Source organism: Botryllus schlosseri, chromosome 8 (genome assembly GCF_051294905.1).
Source record: "Botryllus schlosseri isolate E-star chromosome 8, Bs_hap1, whole genome shotgun sequence".
Lineage (NCBI taxonomy): Eukaryota > Metazoa > Chordata > Ascidiacea > Stolidobranchia > Styelidae > Botryllus > Botryllus schlosseri.
This window is the reverse complement of record NC_137243.1, coordinates 19045815-19061414: the sequence shown is the minus strand read 5'-3', so window position 1 is coordinate 19061414 and position 15600 is coordinate 19045815. Positions and strand designations below refer to the sequence as shown.

At 39.9% G+C, this 15600-nt stretch overlaps 1 protein-coding gene across 1 annotated transcript; it reads left to right on the top strand.

The window, feature by feature from the left end:
* Positions 1-4574: 4574 nt before the first annotated feature.
* LOC145445335 (parapinopsin-like) lies at positions 4575-15386 on the top strand. Its single transcript, XM_080323523.1, has 7 exons — positions 4575-5374; positions 5779-5941; positions 7853-7957; positions 12742-12962; positions 13779-13931; positions 14009-14098; positions 14907-15386. Exons 1-7 carry the CDS (start codon positions 5192-5194, stop codon positions 15051-15053), a joined length of 1062 nt encoding a protein of 353 aa, XP_080179649.1. The 5' UTR covers positions 4575-5191; the 3' UTR covers positions 15054-15386.
* Positions 15387-15600: the final 214 nt, after the last annotated feature.

Below are 15600 nucleotides of genomic sequence, written 5' to 3'. Positions count from 1 at the left end.
TGTTCTTCGTTGTCTGGCGGAATTCACAATCAGTTTGTCAGAATTTCCGTTTCACAGCGATCATGGGCGTCCCATGAATTATACCTGCTCATCATTGTACACAAAGAAAAAACTGAAGATTGAAATAGTGCTGAACAAGTAACCTTCATAATAACCAAAATTGACACAATAGTTTGGGAATTAATTCGAGATCTACAGCTACGTAAACTCACAGCAGCACAGTCACAAGAAACTACTGTACTTTGTCACCAAAACATTGTATACGTAGGTATATCTTTATGGAAAAGGTGTGTATGTAAGTATAAGCTTCGTGATGTCGCATGACGCTAAAGGTTCCGACACACCAGGGGTCGAGTTCCTTTTTGATCAAAAACGCCATACCGACCTAATATTTTTAATTGTAATTCTTTAAGAGTGATATAAGGATTTCAAGTGACATAATTGATGATTCGTGACATCTTGGTGGTGATAATAGTGTAATGATGATGCGTCCGGCTTCTCGATCGGTAGGTCGTGGGTTCGATCCCCGGCCGGGTCAGACTAAAGACTCGAAAACTGGTATCCGCGGCTATCCTGCTAGGCGCTCAGCAATCAAGGATAGCATGGAGGAGAAAAAAACGGGGGTGCAGACTAGATGGCCTTACTATAAAGGCCGTACCGCATCTCCGTCGTCAAAGCATCTCGATGGTACAGGCGAAAAAGAATACTATATTCCTCTCTCTCACTACTTAGAAATCGCCGCGTTCATCGTAATTTCTTTGTCTACAGTAGACACTGATGCGATGCTAAGACAAAATGCAAGCCGGTTGCCTGCATGGCGTTTGAGCATGCGACACAATGAAAAACGACAGTTAAGTCAGGGGCAATTTCGCTAAGCTACGGGAGTAGGGTGTAGGGAACCCTTTGCAAGATTCATATGTTATTTCAGTGAGAGCCATATCATATTATTCGGAAGTTAGGGCAGTAGGATGTACATTTTGACGCAACAAAAATAATTGTAGAAGCCTATATATATATATATCATGATAAAGTACCAGGATATGATGACAACATTTCATATACTAAAACATACAAAAATTCTGATAAAGGAATTGTCACAGTAATATTGAATTAGCGCAATACTAGCGTATGCATACTGTTCCAATTGTGCCTCACAACTAGTCAAAACAACGCAAACGCCTTCCTCGCCTAATAACATTCAATTCCATATAAATTCTAAGAAGAGAGGCACGGCGAACTATCCATACATATCCGACCTGAGCATGTATGTAGTCAATATATAGGCCGACTGTGTAGTCTCATTAATTTAGAATCAATCACTGCAAGTGTGGTAATGCAATCAAGCCTATCAGGATTAGCATGTGTAGGAGCATGAAATTGAGCGTGATGTACAACCCGATCGATTCTCTTTAATCTTGCCTGATGATGAGTTTCCTTGATGCGATTACGGAAGGTACCTCATCCGCGTCAGCGGTGTCCTACAAAAGCCTAGAGGTGGGCCGTGCTATAAGTCGGCAGTTACGGAAAAATACAAAGAATATCGGCCTGGTGTAAATGACCACAGTAGTCGACAAACACCATGAATACCAAAAAAAAAAAAACAAACAAACGGAAGGTACAGCCAAATCGAGAATTTGAGGCCGAGAAGATTCATTTTCAAAGATTGATTGGTAACAAAATTATTTTATCGAATATCCAATGTAGCACATGCCTGTCAATTTGTTGAAGTCAATATATATGTTGATCACTAGTATTGTAATAATAATCAAATTATCGATTCCGCATCCGAGTCGCTTCCGTCGGATATTGAGCTAGAATTTTCTTATAATTTCCCGAATTCCCAATCAAAGGGGCCGGTCGACACGGGTATTCTGCACACGAGACGGTAGAATGGTACGAACATGGTGAGTCACGGGATAACTTGCGTGCCGCATCGATGAAGGGCCTTCATTTTAATTTGCATTTGCATTTGCTTTCCGATATGTTAATTAGATCTAGGTTTATGATGGTGCAAACAAATGTCCGTACTCACGATCTATGTGTAAACCATTGTGATTTTTCGACTTCCATCAAAGAACGACTTTATTCTGTTTTCTGCTGCGATCATTTCATCATTTAGATCAGGGGTCAGGAACCTATTAGTCACGAAGAGTGCCCTGCACAATGATTAGAGTTATCGAATCTAAATCTAGTGTTACTGCCAATGATTCATTACAAGTAATGGGCTATGATTTTTTGTGGACTCCAATTATACACCACGTGTTACTAAGTTCGATTTATAATCGTGGATTATAGTTTAGATATTATTTTTCAATGTGAAAGCCCAGATATTGCTACTGGTCTTAATTGAGAATACGAACCTGTAGTATAAAGCTACGTGCGTTCGGGGAAAGGACGTTACTCCGGGTCGTGATCAACCCTCACCAATATCACAAAGTGCAGTGAAATAGATATGGTGGAGAAATACCAGAGTATCTTTTATGAGATGTAGCACTGTTATTGTATTCTTTGTGGTCGCCTGAAAGTTACTAATTCGAACTTCCCACGTCATCCACACATTTATGACGCCACAATGAGTTATAGTCGAAGCCTATAATACTCCATTCAGAAATTAATCATTCAGGTACTCTATATTGCCCAGACCTAGTCGCGAGCAACGCCTCTATCCCTCGTGGAGTATAGCTCTCATAGAAATCGAAGTGGAAGGTTGTCAACTAGCCCGATTGTCACGAATCAATATCCATTGTCCTAATTAGAAATCTATCCACGCCGAAGTGATCAGTGGCTGGCTAGCTTCTGATTGTGATGAAAAAAAAAGCACTCGCGTAGCTGGCAGGTGTCGTATTGATAAAGGCCTACATACCACGCTTTGGACATCGGTGAGATGATTCGTAGGATGGAGCCATCACTGTCTACTCAGAGACAAGTATTCCCAATATATTTATTGATTATTAGTACTTTCGATGTTCCGATTTATCTCGTTAATCAAAGCATGAAACAACAACGAGATCATCATTATATGAGAGTGCAAGAATCTAATTTCGCGGTGTTGGCGATTTAGTGGAAAGAAGAAGTGGCCAAAGTAGCAAGGAACCCAAGAAGAAGTAAAAGTATCATCGTCATTTCCTACTCAAGTACACAAGTAACAGTGAAACCACATAACCACTTGCGTAAGTTGTGTAATTAGAAAAAAGCCACATGAGTACATGTACTTCTGAAAACGAGCAGTATTTCGTTACTGACCATGCACCTCCATTGGAAAGTGAATTTGTTGTAGTCACTAACAATTATGCAGTTTGGTTGGTACGGGTTTGACATCACATCAGTTTTTCAACACAGAAGATATGACACACATTAGGAATCCCATGTGGCCAATTTGGATTTTGTGCCGAGAAGATATCACGAATCTTCAATTGTGACGTTGTATTTGATCGACATTATAATCGGGTTGCCTCGGAATTACACGCCTAAAATGGCTTCTGTGGTTCCATAACCTGGCTTTAGATAAAAAACAAATGTACCTTTCGAAAATAGACTAAATATTACGTTGGAATTGATGGCATTTTCAGCATCGCATCATTGCGGTAGCATCACAATCCATCGAATGATCTGAATCCATGCAAATCTGCCCATCCCTTGTGCACTGTCTAATAGAGTAAGTAATTATATCTATCACCTAAGTTGAAGATCAAAACTGTGTATTGAGTGACGTATCGTGGAAAGTTTACCTAAGTGTATAACTTATTTGTGTATTCGATATGGGTGGTTGCGGCCCCGCGGACCCTATATCAGTGTTGGGATCATGTCACTACCTTCGAGTCACGAGTCATTTCGAGTCATTGCACATTTTGACTCGAGTCAAGTCAAGTCAATCGATTTTCGAAGGTGACTCGAGTCAAGTCAAGTCAGTCAATTTTTAGAGGTGACTCGAGTCAAGTCGAGTCAAGTCAAGTCAAGTCACGAGTCAAGTCAAAATTCAAGTCAAGTTGCCTTTTAGAAGTATGAAGCATGATTACGTTATTGCATTTCGCTGGGTCTCTGAATAGCAGAATAATTGGTCATTATTGATTCGGAACCGATGAACGAATATAGAGTTGAATATACATGCAGGGGCTGTATCGCTCACATAAACGTAGAACTGCCTCATTTTATAGTTACCAGTCAAGATAAAGAATCGAGAAACGAATTGAGAAGATGCAATACAGTACCCATTTGGCCATTTATATATATTGATGTGATACAATTCGAGTCTGCGCCAATGGTTGAGGAGTATATAAACTATATTCGATTGCAATTTTAATAAAACAAGAGGTTCGGTTAAGGTAAGAACAGAGAACACAAATATATATTTTGCTATTAAATTACTTTACTACTAGTTAACGATAACGTAAGCTGTAACTTCGATCACTTCGTTTGTGGTCAATATATTTGTGAAAGAATATTGGGGGCTCAGTAAAACGCACGATCATTTAATGATCGGTCGCTCTCATGGGTTTCACAAAAGTTTGGCGAGCAATCCGAACAAGATGCAAGATGCAAGATAAGGTGAATCTTATTTGATGACTTGAAATTGACTCGTGAATTTTGCTCCGAGTCACGAGTCAATTCTCATTTCTGATACGCCGAGTCAAGTCAAGTCAAGTCATTTTAGCAAAGTGACTCGAGTCAAGTCAAGTCATACGAAAAAGGTGACTCGAGTCATCCCAACACTGCCCTATATACGATGTTTGAAAAGTGAACCTAAACCCATTTTCATTTGGTGACCCCTGTCTTACATCTACGCTTGCGACACTGACAACTGCACGTAAAAGGTATTGATTGACACGACTTATAACCGTACGGACATATACCATCAGGGCTTCTAAGATTTAGACATATATTCGTCCTCAACCCTCATTGATTATTCATGCAATCGTAATTCACGATGATCATTATAAGTCTTGGTAGTCCACTAATAACACCACAAGATTTTCCGGTTAGCCAGCTAGAAGCTAAATGAGAAGTCGGGAAATAAATTTGCCGCGTCGTTTTGTACGCCTCCAACTATAACACTTCTCGCGAAAGCCAGCTAATATAGGCAAGTACTTTATCAAAGCAACGGGAATATAGCCGGCTTGTATCAGGTAGGCTATATACAGTCGAATAGCCGATATCTATATATCGAGATACACAGTACTTTGAATTTCAGGATATGTCTCATTTAGCGTCGTACGAAAATGAGACTAAGCTCCGTAGTGTGGCCGATTGGTCGTATCTTCGAATAGAACCGGTTCCCCGTTTCGTTTACCTTTTACTGTGCAGTTACATTACTACGATCACCGCATTAGCTCTTCTCGGCAACGGAATATTCCTAGTGACTTCCTACAAGAGCAAGGTCAGTGCATCTTCCTGTTTGTCGACTAATGAAGGTATGCGTGGTTTTGTTGGAACTGGCAATAGTCAAAATAGGTATCCGATAGATCGCAAATCAAATATGATAAAAATCACTCCTTAATACAAACGTGAATATAATATATCTGACATTTGCGAAGCAACACGGCCATAGTCGTCAATTCTGATGAATCTTGCCACGTATTCACTCGGAGCATATACGGATTTAGATTCAAAGGAGAACTTAGGTTACATGTAAGACTGATGACAAATGCTAATACGGGTTAACTAACATATCATTTTGTTTAATGAATATCAAAAGCAAGAAGAAGAACGTTGAAGGCATCTCGTTTCAGCCTATTGCTTATCAGACAGTTGCTACGTGTGAATTCATTTGTTGACTTCCAGAATCTGCAACGACCCATACATTTCATGCTTCGGAATCTGGCAGTGACTGATTTTTGCAGTGCGTTATTCGGCGGGTGTATTAATATAACTACGACTGCATCGGGATACTTTTACCTCGGCCAGGTGGTTTGTGATATGGAAGGTTTCGTCATTGGAACGTTCGGTAAGGCATGGCATTTCTTAACATTTTTCAAAAGTCATGACACGGAGCGAATAGCGTATGTTGTTGGTATTCATGGTGCCTAAAGTCACTTTACACTAGAACGATGTTCCTTATTGGAATTCCCTGTATCCGACTTAGAGCATGGCCTATCGTCGTTTTAACTTTACGTACGCCTACGACACCAATCAGTAGCTCATCACCAGAGGCGGCCCTACGATTGAGGGGGCCTGGGCGAGACTTCCGGGGGCTCCTATAAGTAGGCTATGTATTCGCAGCTTCAGGGGGATCCGCCCCCTGATCCGCCTTTTGCATATGTTGTTTTCAACTTAATATTAGTGCACCATATGGAACGGTATTATGTGATGTGTATATGACACTATAACACGGCTCTGAAGCAGGCCCAATAGAATAGCGATATAACTGCTGCGGGCTGAATAGACCACACTAATCTGGAAAGCTATAGGATGACATAAGTAATAAGCCAGCATACCACGTCAAAGTTTGTGCCAGGCACTGGATTAGTTCATATCTATTATTGCATGGTTGCAAGGATATACCACATAAAAACTAATTCGCCTACATCTATCGCATGAAGAGATTTGATGATTAACCCATCTGTACGGAATCATCTTCTTGATTGGTACACGGATTTCCACGTCTATTCGCTATAATCCTTGAAAAAAGCGCTTGAACCAAAGAGGGGGCCCTTCGACAAGGAGGATACCCTTGGCGACTGCCCACCTCTCCCCCCCCAGAAGCCACCACTGCTCATCCCGTACCCTAAGATAAGTTATTTTCTAAATTACCACTGATTCAATATCAGTCGGCTTAGGTGAATATTGAATAGCCTGCTTGGAAGAGTTGGTCACTTGGTCAGTAATGAAGTAGGTGTACTTATTCGAAGTAGCCTACTCTAGTGTTTAGTCTAACTAGTCTTCTTCCATTTCTACTTAACATTTTAGGATAAGCTACTGACCCTGTAAGTAAACTGACCCTGGGAAGTAAATTGCTATACGTCTCATCATTTTCATGAGAGCTGTTGTATGAACAGCTGAGCGAAATACCCAAGGTAACTCAAAAATGCCTCCGCGTTATAATTAAAGGTGGCCAGCAATGAATAACTTCAGCTAGGATTACTTCTTACACTTTGATACAGAGTGGAAACTAGTTTTGGGATATGGTTGCATCATCTTTAGAATGGAATTGTCCTGACAGCAGGCCGAAATAGAACTTGTACCACGCTTACTTCATGCATTTTTAAACATTCCGGCAATTTGTAGGGTCATTGGTCCTTTTATGTTGGTAGCGAAGATTCACACTACGATTTAAAAAGTGGTGACCTGCGACCTGCGACAGTATACGACCCGTCGACCAAATCTCATTTTGACACTACTAACCCGTGTAATTTTCAAATCTTCAATTTTTACTTCTTTTTGACTAGTCTTGACACGTCTTTATGATATCCACTTCTTAGAAAGCGCTACGTTTACTACTACCAGACGTGACTACTTCGACAATCACTGGTAATATTGGCACTTACTTTTTGGCGTCAGTCATGATGCTACACGTTGTAATTTCGAAAGCATCCAGCTCCGACTAACTGCTAAAAGTTTCTAACATCTCGAAAAATATAAATTTTTCGAACTATCCCCTCTTGAATACTTTTAATACTTTAATTTTCAACTTCCAATTGATGCAGTTTTGACATGAGTCCAAATTGTTATTTCCACTCGAAATTCACGGCATTACTGCTACTCAAGCACCTACTGTACTTGTGATACATGTAGTATACTTTAACCACCGCTACTACTTGATTGACAGTAATTTGCATAAACCGCTACCCGCCCCTGTTAATCATCCGCTCTATCAAACAGTAGTCTAGTAACTCACTGATAAGCTCCTTCCATTCAGGCATTGTGAATCTGACTATAATATGCATCCTATCGTTCTCAAGATACCTTGTGGTATGCAGACCGTTCGGAGTGTATGTACCACAAGTGAAGCATGGGCGATACGGTAAGACACAGATAGTAGAGAGTGTTGCTAGAATATCATGAGTATCGTGATTATTACTAGTATTAGGAAGGCAATGTATTCAAGATCGTGACATTTTGAAGTCAGATGTAAACGTCGCGGTGTATCTGGTCTCATGTCGCAATATCTCGTGACTCGGGGGTCAGCTCACTCGTGATTAGATTTGGTGTAGGCAGAGTTTTGCTGATATTGATAAAGTTATAGTCAGATAGCCTACATCTAATCGCGATACTGAAATGGAAGCCCGATGAGACTGAATAAAAAATTTCAGTTAGAAGAATGATCCTCGTGGTTTGATTTAGGATCTATGTTACCTATTACAAAATGAACGTAAAGAAGTGTCCGCGGACTCCAGGGGGTCCGCGAAGCCTCTAAATTTACAAAATAGTCGATAACCTAGATTCTGTTCTTTAAAATAGGAAAATCACGAGACAGTTTCGCTTCCTACCTAGTAATACCCCGGAACTCACATCAACAGAATGGTCGTCAGAGATGAAATATCCTACTGTACATACACATTTTAATTGCTAAATTACTAATAGCTTACCGACGGGGAAGCGAGTGGCGCGGTTGGTTAAACACTGTAGTCGCGACACCAATGGTCGCTGGTTCGAATCACGGTTCTGACCAACGTCTACGTGTCGGAGGTTTCTCTGGGCTCCTCATCGCCGACCTCACTACTACGGTAGTGCATTGAAAAAGCCCAGAATGAAAGTGAGCCGTGCTGTAAGTCGGCAGCAGAGACCACGATGGGGACGCATGGGAGTGAGAGACAATGAAGATGGCTGCGAGAGAGAATGATAAAGACGTTCCCAACAAGACAATAAAAACAAAGACCAATGAACTTTATGATATTCATGTCGTGGGGCACAAGGCCTAGAAAGGCGATAAGCCCCACTGTGTTGTGCCTATCAATACAATACAATAGCTTACCGACACATCATACATTTATTTTGCTATTTAGAGATATTTTATTGGGGATTGTGGAAGAAATAAAAAGTTGGATTAGTGAGGTCAATCCATAGATAATTAAGGTATACCGGTTTGCCTTAGTTATCTATAGTCCATCTACGTGACGTCGAAATGTTTACAACGATCCATTTTTTTTCCGTGGTATTTATGACGATTTTCAGTAATAACTTCGATATGAGTTTCTAAATAAAAATGACCAGGCTTGACGTAATATGTTCATTAAAAAATTGTTTATCAATTTTAGTGCCATATTCGTTGCGATCATACCCGAATGTGTCGTCGGAAGCGGTACGAGGTATTATTACATTCACCACCACCTATCTTGGTTGAAATGGATTTTATTTTCGGCACTCGTTAATATCAAATCGAAAAATTCATTTTCATATGATAAAAATCAACCCAATTTTTATATGAATAATATGATGTTATTTTCAAGAAAATTCATTTTGTTGCTTTTTATCACTAACCTACGGATATTACTTTGCACAAGATAGATGATGATTTTTTTGGTGTTCATGGTGTTTGTCACCCACTATGGTCATTTACACCAGGCTGATATTCTTAACTTTTCCCGTAACTGCTGACTTATAGCACGGCCCATTTCTAGACTTTTTGTAAGACACCGCTTACGCAGATGAGGTGGCGAGAAGGAGTCTAGATAAACCTCCAACACCTAGGTGTAAGAATTTTAAGTCGCCTCGGGCGGACTCAAATCCACACCTATTGCTGTTGCAGCCGCGGATTATACCACTGCGCTATCTCGCCACCGCACAAATGATGATTGCACGATAATTGAGCTATATTTGAGCTAAACCTCCGGGGGTGCGTGGGCTCCTTGACGGTCCAAAAGGGGTCCGCGAAGACAAAAAGGTTGAGAAGCACTTATCTATTAGCTTTTTGACCTCCTATACTGATGGGGATCTATATTTGTATAGGTATAATGCAAGATATTTTGTACATCATTGTTACATCGTTGCTCATATTTGCATAAATGGTGCGTTATTTGTCCAGCAAGGCTTCAAATCTGACAAGACACTTACGAGTTGAGATTGTGGGATCCTATATTCTAATACGATCAATCAAATCTTCCATCGATTTCATCATCAAATAAGAATGCGTCAAATTTAAATCCAAGCATGAGGTACATTGGCCAAATAACTCCTTCAACTACAATCCTATAATGTGGCCTTTGGGAATTTCCTATTCAGTCGCGCAGGTTGAATAAATGGGAATTACGTTATCAAAAACAGTAAGAACATTTCGACATCAAAACCAAGCACGAGGAAAAAGATTTTGAGCCATTTCGACATAGTCAGTCTTCTCCTGATAGCATGTCCTCTGCAGTTTTACGATCTGAATTGATTTGCGTCGTTGTTGAATGCTCTGCGCTGCCAGTATAGTGCCAAATCGTTTTAGTACAATATATGTTACGAACAACTCACGGGATCCCGGACAAAATCCAGTAAGCGAGACATGAACAGTCGATGATGGAGACAGTACAATTCATCAATATGATAATTCAGAATTCTCTACATTGGTAATTTTCTTCTGGTTTCCGACAGATTTACGCATGCGGCGAGACATTGCTTTCCAGTAGCATAATTAGACGCGGTGAGATTATTTCGATCTGCATTTGACAAATATCTAATTACTATACCTGCGTAGAACAGTTTACCAATCGATGGCGACATCGGTGATGGGATTTGAACCTGATACGCAGTGGAATCGAGATCACAACTTGGTATTTGATCCATCATCCACAGTACCGATCGATTGTAATGTTTAAAACAAAAATCAATTTTTAAAAAACATGTTTAAAACAGGGCCCTTGTTTAAAACATGTTTTTTCTTCTAACCATTACCTCACGCATATTCAATTGTCACGTCATTATGGATTGATATTCACGATTGAAAATATAGGGTAAATATAGCTCTTTAGACGAAATAGGCTTCAACCCCTGTCATATACGGACGGAAAATATCTTTAACCAGGACTAGATCTTCTTGCAGCATTTTTACGAACGGCGTTCATCATCATCATCAGAACATTCATTTCGTACCTGTGATCTATATATAGCTTTTGAACCAACTATTTCGAGGGTTCCCACCATCCTATATTGTATACGTCGGCTACATCGGGTGGTAATCGTCGTCCTTAGACTCATAATACCACATGTTTTTGGAAAGTATTTACACAATTATGACATAATTATACAACTTTAAAAAACACAATTTTTTGAAGGCCTTTGTTTAAAATACTATGTTTCAATAATATTTTAAACAGCGTTTTAAACAAGATTTGTTTCAAATGCAACCCTATGTGTGTGTAGGCCTATGTTCAACAATCGCTCGATTCTTATTCGCTGAAATAACACACAACACAAGGCTGCAATACAGGATTGTATATGACTCGGGTCACTCATGACTCAACTCGAGTCCGACTCCAGTTGTGATTTTCCGATGACTCCATTTTACTCTAGTTATGTCGCGAAATACTGAAAATGACTCGACTCGTCTTAGAGTCTGGGTGAAGTTACTAACTCCCCGCGTGGGCCCACTGACAACTTTCAGCAAATTTCAAAAACCAAAACATGACTTTGCCACCTTCCCCGAAACGCGTACACCGGTTTTGCATGCATATAGTAAGCACCAGAATCGATCACCCACTGCTTGGCCCCAGAGCAGTTTTGTGGGAGGCAGGCTAGAAAAGTCTTGTTTCGGTCCTGGTTACAATTAGGGCTGGGCAAAATCGAGTACCTGAGTGATTCGATTCTGAATCACGTAATATGCTTCGAGTCGAGTCGAGTAATCGAGTATCACTCATTATGACGTCATAACATATTGTAATACGTCAAAGTTCAAATATGTACCGTTTGGGCGTTTATGCCACCGCAAAGAATATAATGGCTGTTATCCATCTCATAAAAGCTACTTTGGTATTTTTTCGACCATACCGATTCCATTCCACTTGGTGGCAATGCTGTGGGATAATCATAACTTGGGAAATGGGCTACGTTCAGTAATCTTTGTAGCTTTGTACTATATGATTCGTATGCTACGATACCGCCAATCAAGGTTTCAAGGCTTTAACAGTGAAAATGAGTATCGAAACTATAATCCTCGTTGATAAATTACCTTTCAGTGGCGAGAAGCGTATAATTTCAGTACTCGAAAAAATCGTCTTTCACTACTCGACTCGAATCATTAAAATTAATACTCGATTCAGATTCGAGTACTCGAGTCATTGTGCCCAGCCCTAGTTACAATATACATAACCACAGAACTTCACCGACCTAACAGTATAAGCATGGGGTGTCAAACGGGTACGGTCCGCCAGACGATTCCATCCATCCAGTAAAGAGGACCCTAGCAATCACAAGATCTCAAATTAGACATGGCTCAATAGCCTAGTTAATTCATAACCAATTTTCAGAAATCCACTCGTGTATAGGCTTATACTATCGATAGGCAAGGCATTGCGAGTGGGGCGTCATATTTACAGATAATGCGATCATATCTCATTTAAAACCCCGGTAGCAGGCGCTAAAGAATGTCCGGAATTTTGAGCTACTAAAATATGGTAACCTTATATAATTGAGTGGTGACTCGGAACCGTGTGCCTTAGTTAGAACCCTGCTGCGATGTAAGGATAGGTTGGAAAAAAGCCAAGCCTATTTTCCTTCCATTTTACATACATTTTACAAGAAAGTGAACAACAATAACATATCACCTTCTCGAATGAGAACTGAGTATTATTGGTGTCGAAACCAGCAGTGGCGTCTTCTACATTTCAGCACTGCTTTTCGCCTGGCTATGGGCTATAATATGGAACCTTCCGCCGCTGTTATGGGGCGGATACGACCTGGAAGGAATTGGTACAAATTGCGGACCGGTTTGGAATACCAGAAACCTCAACAGAAGAATATACTTGATACTGCTCATGGCTTTCTGCTACTTTGGCATACTCATCACATTGGCCACCTGCTACGCAAATATCGTGATGACCATACGAAAGGTGATATTGGCATTTTTTTACTCCTATCGTGTATACCCGTGCTAGGCATACATAAACGACTATAGATAATTTTAGATCTCTAATAGAATATAGCAAAACGCCGGTAACCTTATTCGAGTATAATTTGGGAAATGTATATTTGTTCTAATTCTAAATCTAATCTAAATTTTGAAATGTTTCTATGCTCTGATTTTGATTCGAATCTATATTTTCTGGTAATACTGAAACTGCTAGATACAAGAGGAATGTATAGTGCCCCTGACAAAATTGCAGGGCGCATGTTTCCACAAATTTGATTGTCTAGCTAGTTTATCATAAAACACTGTATGACGAGATAGCCTAGAAGTATAATTCACGGCTGCGACATCAATGGGTCGTGGGTTGAGTCCGACCGACTCCAAAACCCCTACCTAAGTGTTGGCTGTTTACCTAGGTTCCTGCCCGCTATATAATCCGCGTAAGCGGTGTCCTAAAAAGCCCAGAAGTGGGTCGTGCTACATGCCGGCAGTTACGGAATCAACCGTAAGGATTATAGGCGAGGTTTACGTGACCATTGTAGTCGATAAACACCATGAATATCCCCAAACAACAAAAACAGAGAACACTACGTGTCGTCCTGTTTACATGAGTTTAATATGAATAAGTAAACTGGCGGTAGGTTTATTATGGAAATATCAGGTAATTTTGAAAACGAGAATTAAGATATATACATACAGTCTGCGTTACCTGCGTTCTTACCTTCTATAGAAAATTTGGTGGCATTGCTGACTATTTGCCGTTGGTTGTCGTCTTTCTTATCAATGAGATGTTCCGTAGACCAGAACAGCATCATCAATCCATTCGCGGAAATCACAAGAGGCTGAGAGAGAGGTCACCAAGATAGTGATGAGCATCATGATTGCATATCTGATCTGCTGGACACCGTACACGATGGTGGCGATAATGGCCGTCTCTCGTCCAGGGATGCAGGTCTGGTTATAAATGCACTTCAGATTTATTGGATTTGTTGATGTTTTACGGAGTAAATTGAAGTTATTTTCATTCAGGGTAATCAATATGTCGGTACCATACCCGTGTACTTCGCCAAATCAGCAACTGTGTTGAATCCGATTATCTACGTTCTGATGAATAGTCAGGTTAGAGTTGAAACGGTGCATTTGCTACGTATCTTCGCGACTAAAGGAGTGGTGAAAGGTTATGGCTTGCTGAGTCAGAGTTTTTTTCAACTGAAATCCTAAATGATTTTATACTCTAACGACCGCCCCTACTACATCCTTTGCTACTATCTGCTTTGCTATACCATCGAACACCGAAGTTGGTATCGAATAAGTAGGCTACCTCGACTTTTTTGGAATAGCCGTGTCTACTTGCAATTTCTCAAGTCGACTACTATCGACATATTTTCACGTAACGCATGTAATAGCAGACTGACTTTTCCCACTTTGCATTTTGCAAAATAGAACGTACGGTGTTTGGTTAGGTTTGCATTGCGCGTATAGGAGTGAGATTGTCGTGAAGAAACGGACAAAATAGCCCCAAATATCAATCAACATATTTTCTGAAAATGGTCATATTTGTAGTAACAATATCGACTTCGTGTTCGTTCAAGATGTATATTTATATTTCAATATTCACCTTCCTTCGATTGTGTACACTAAAAATATGCAACTCCTTGGCAAAATCAACTTTTTTACACTATAGCTATATCATACATATTACTAGATATATTACACATAAACATAAACTTTTACTTCTATTTGAAGTAGGTTTGCTACGAAAGCGCTACTTCTTGCATTCTTGTTGTTGTAGTGGCAATTTAAGGCACGACTTCTCGACGGGTGGCCTCGTCGTTTACTTTGTCCGCGTCTGCTGCAAACAGAGCCGTAATTGCAGTGGCTTTTTGGGAATTTATTTAACGATAAAATCACTTCGTCTAACTTCTAGATCCGCAAGGAAGTTATCAGAGTCGCGTTAAATGGAAATTCTCGAAGAGACGATGAAGCTTCAAACGATTCGAATACACGGCGAACTTCAGTTTTATTCCTGAGAAGGGGTTCATCAGTATATGCCACGATGCTGCGCAACTGTTGATTTACCTTCCGCAAATCATGCCGTTGTTTCTTGTGATTCTTGAATACCTATCATTATAGTGATGAAAGATATATCTTCGAACCTTATATGGCATCAATGATTTAATAAAATGGATTAATCATTACACTGCTAGACACAATTTTTGTTGACGTTGATCAGACAATTGATTTCGACTAACTTTTGGGCGCTGAAGTTAAAATGACTTCCGTTTTTCTCTGCCACGTCAATTTTTGGGTTAGGCACCCAAACTCACATAAAAGTACTACTTTTAATATTTTGTGTTTATTGTATAATATTATTGTATTTTGATAATATTGTTTATATATATTGCATATAAATCAATAGACTGTAAATAAACATTCGCACTGCTTTAATTGGTTGATTTCAACTGATATTGCTTTTGCCAGACAAATAAAGGGCGCATTTCAGGGTCTAAATTTACGCTAGTAACTCATAATTCTGGGGGTTGTCTCGTTTGATACTCGTGCAATAGTCTGGTACCATATGTAAGTTCCAATCTACTCTGGTATCTTTCACCAATCATCTT

Excerpts from the sequence above, each read along its gene's own strand:
- LOC145445335 (XM_080323523.1), top strand. The coding sequence starts at position 5,192 with ATGTCTCATTTAGCGTCGTACGAAAATGAGACTAAGCTCCGTAGTGTG. Across the intron at positions 12,963-13,778 it reads TCGTGATGACCATACGAAAG|ACCAGAACAGCATCATCAAT; the intron begins GTGATATTGGCA and ends GATGTTCCGTAG. Across the intron at positions 13,932-14,008 it reads TCTCTCGTCCAGGGATGCAG|GGTAATCAATATGTCGGTAC; the intron begins GTCTGGTTATAA and ends ATTTTCATTCAG.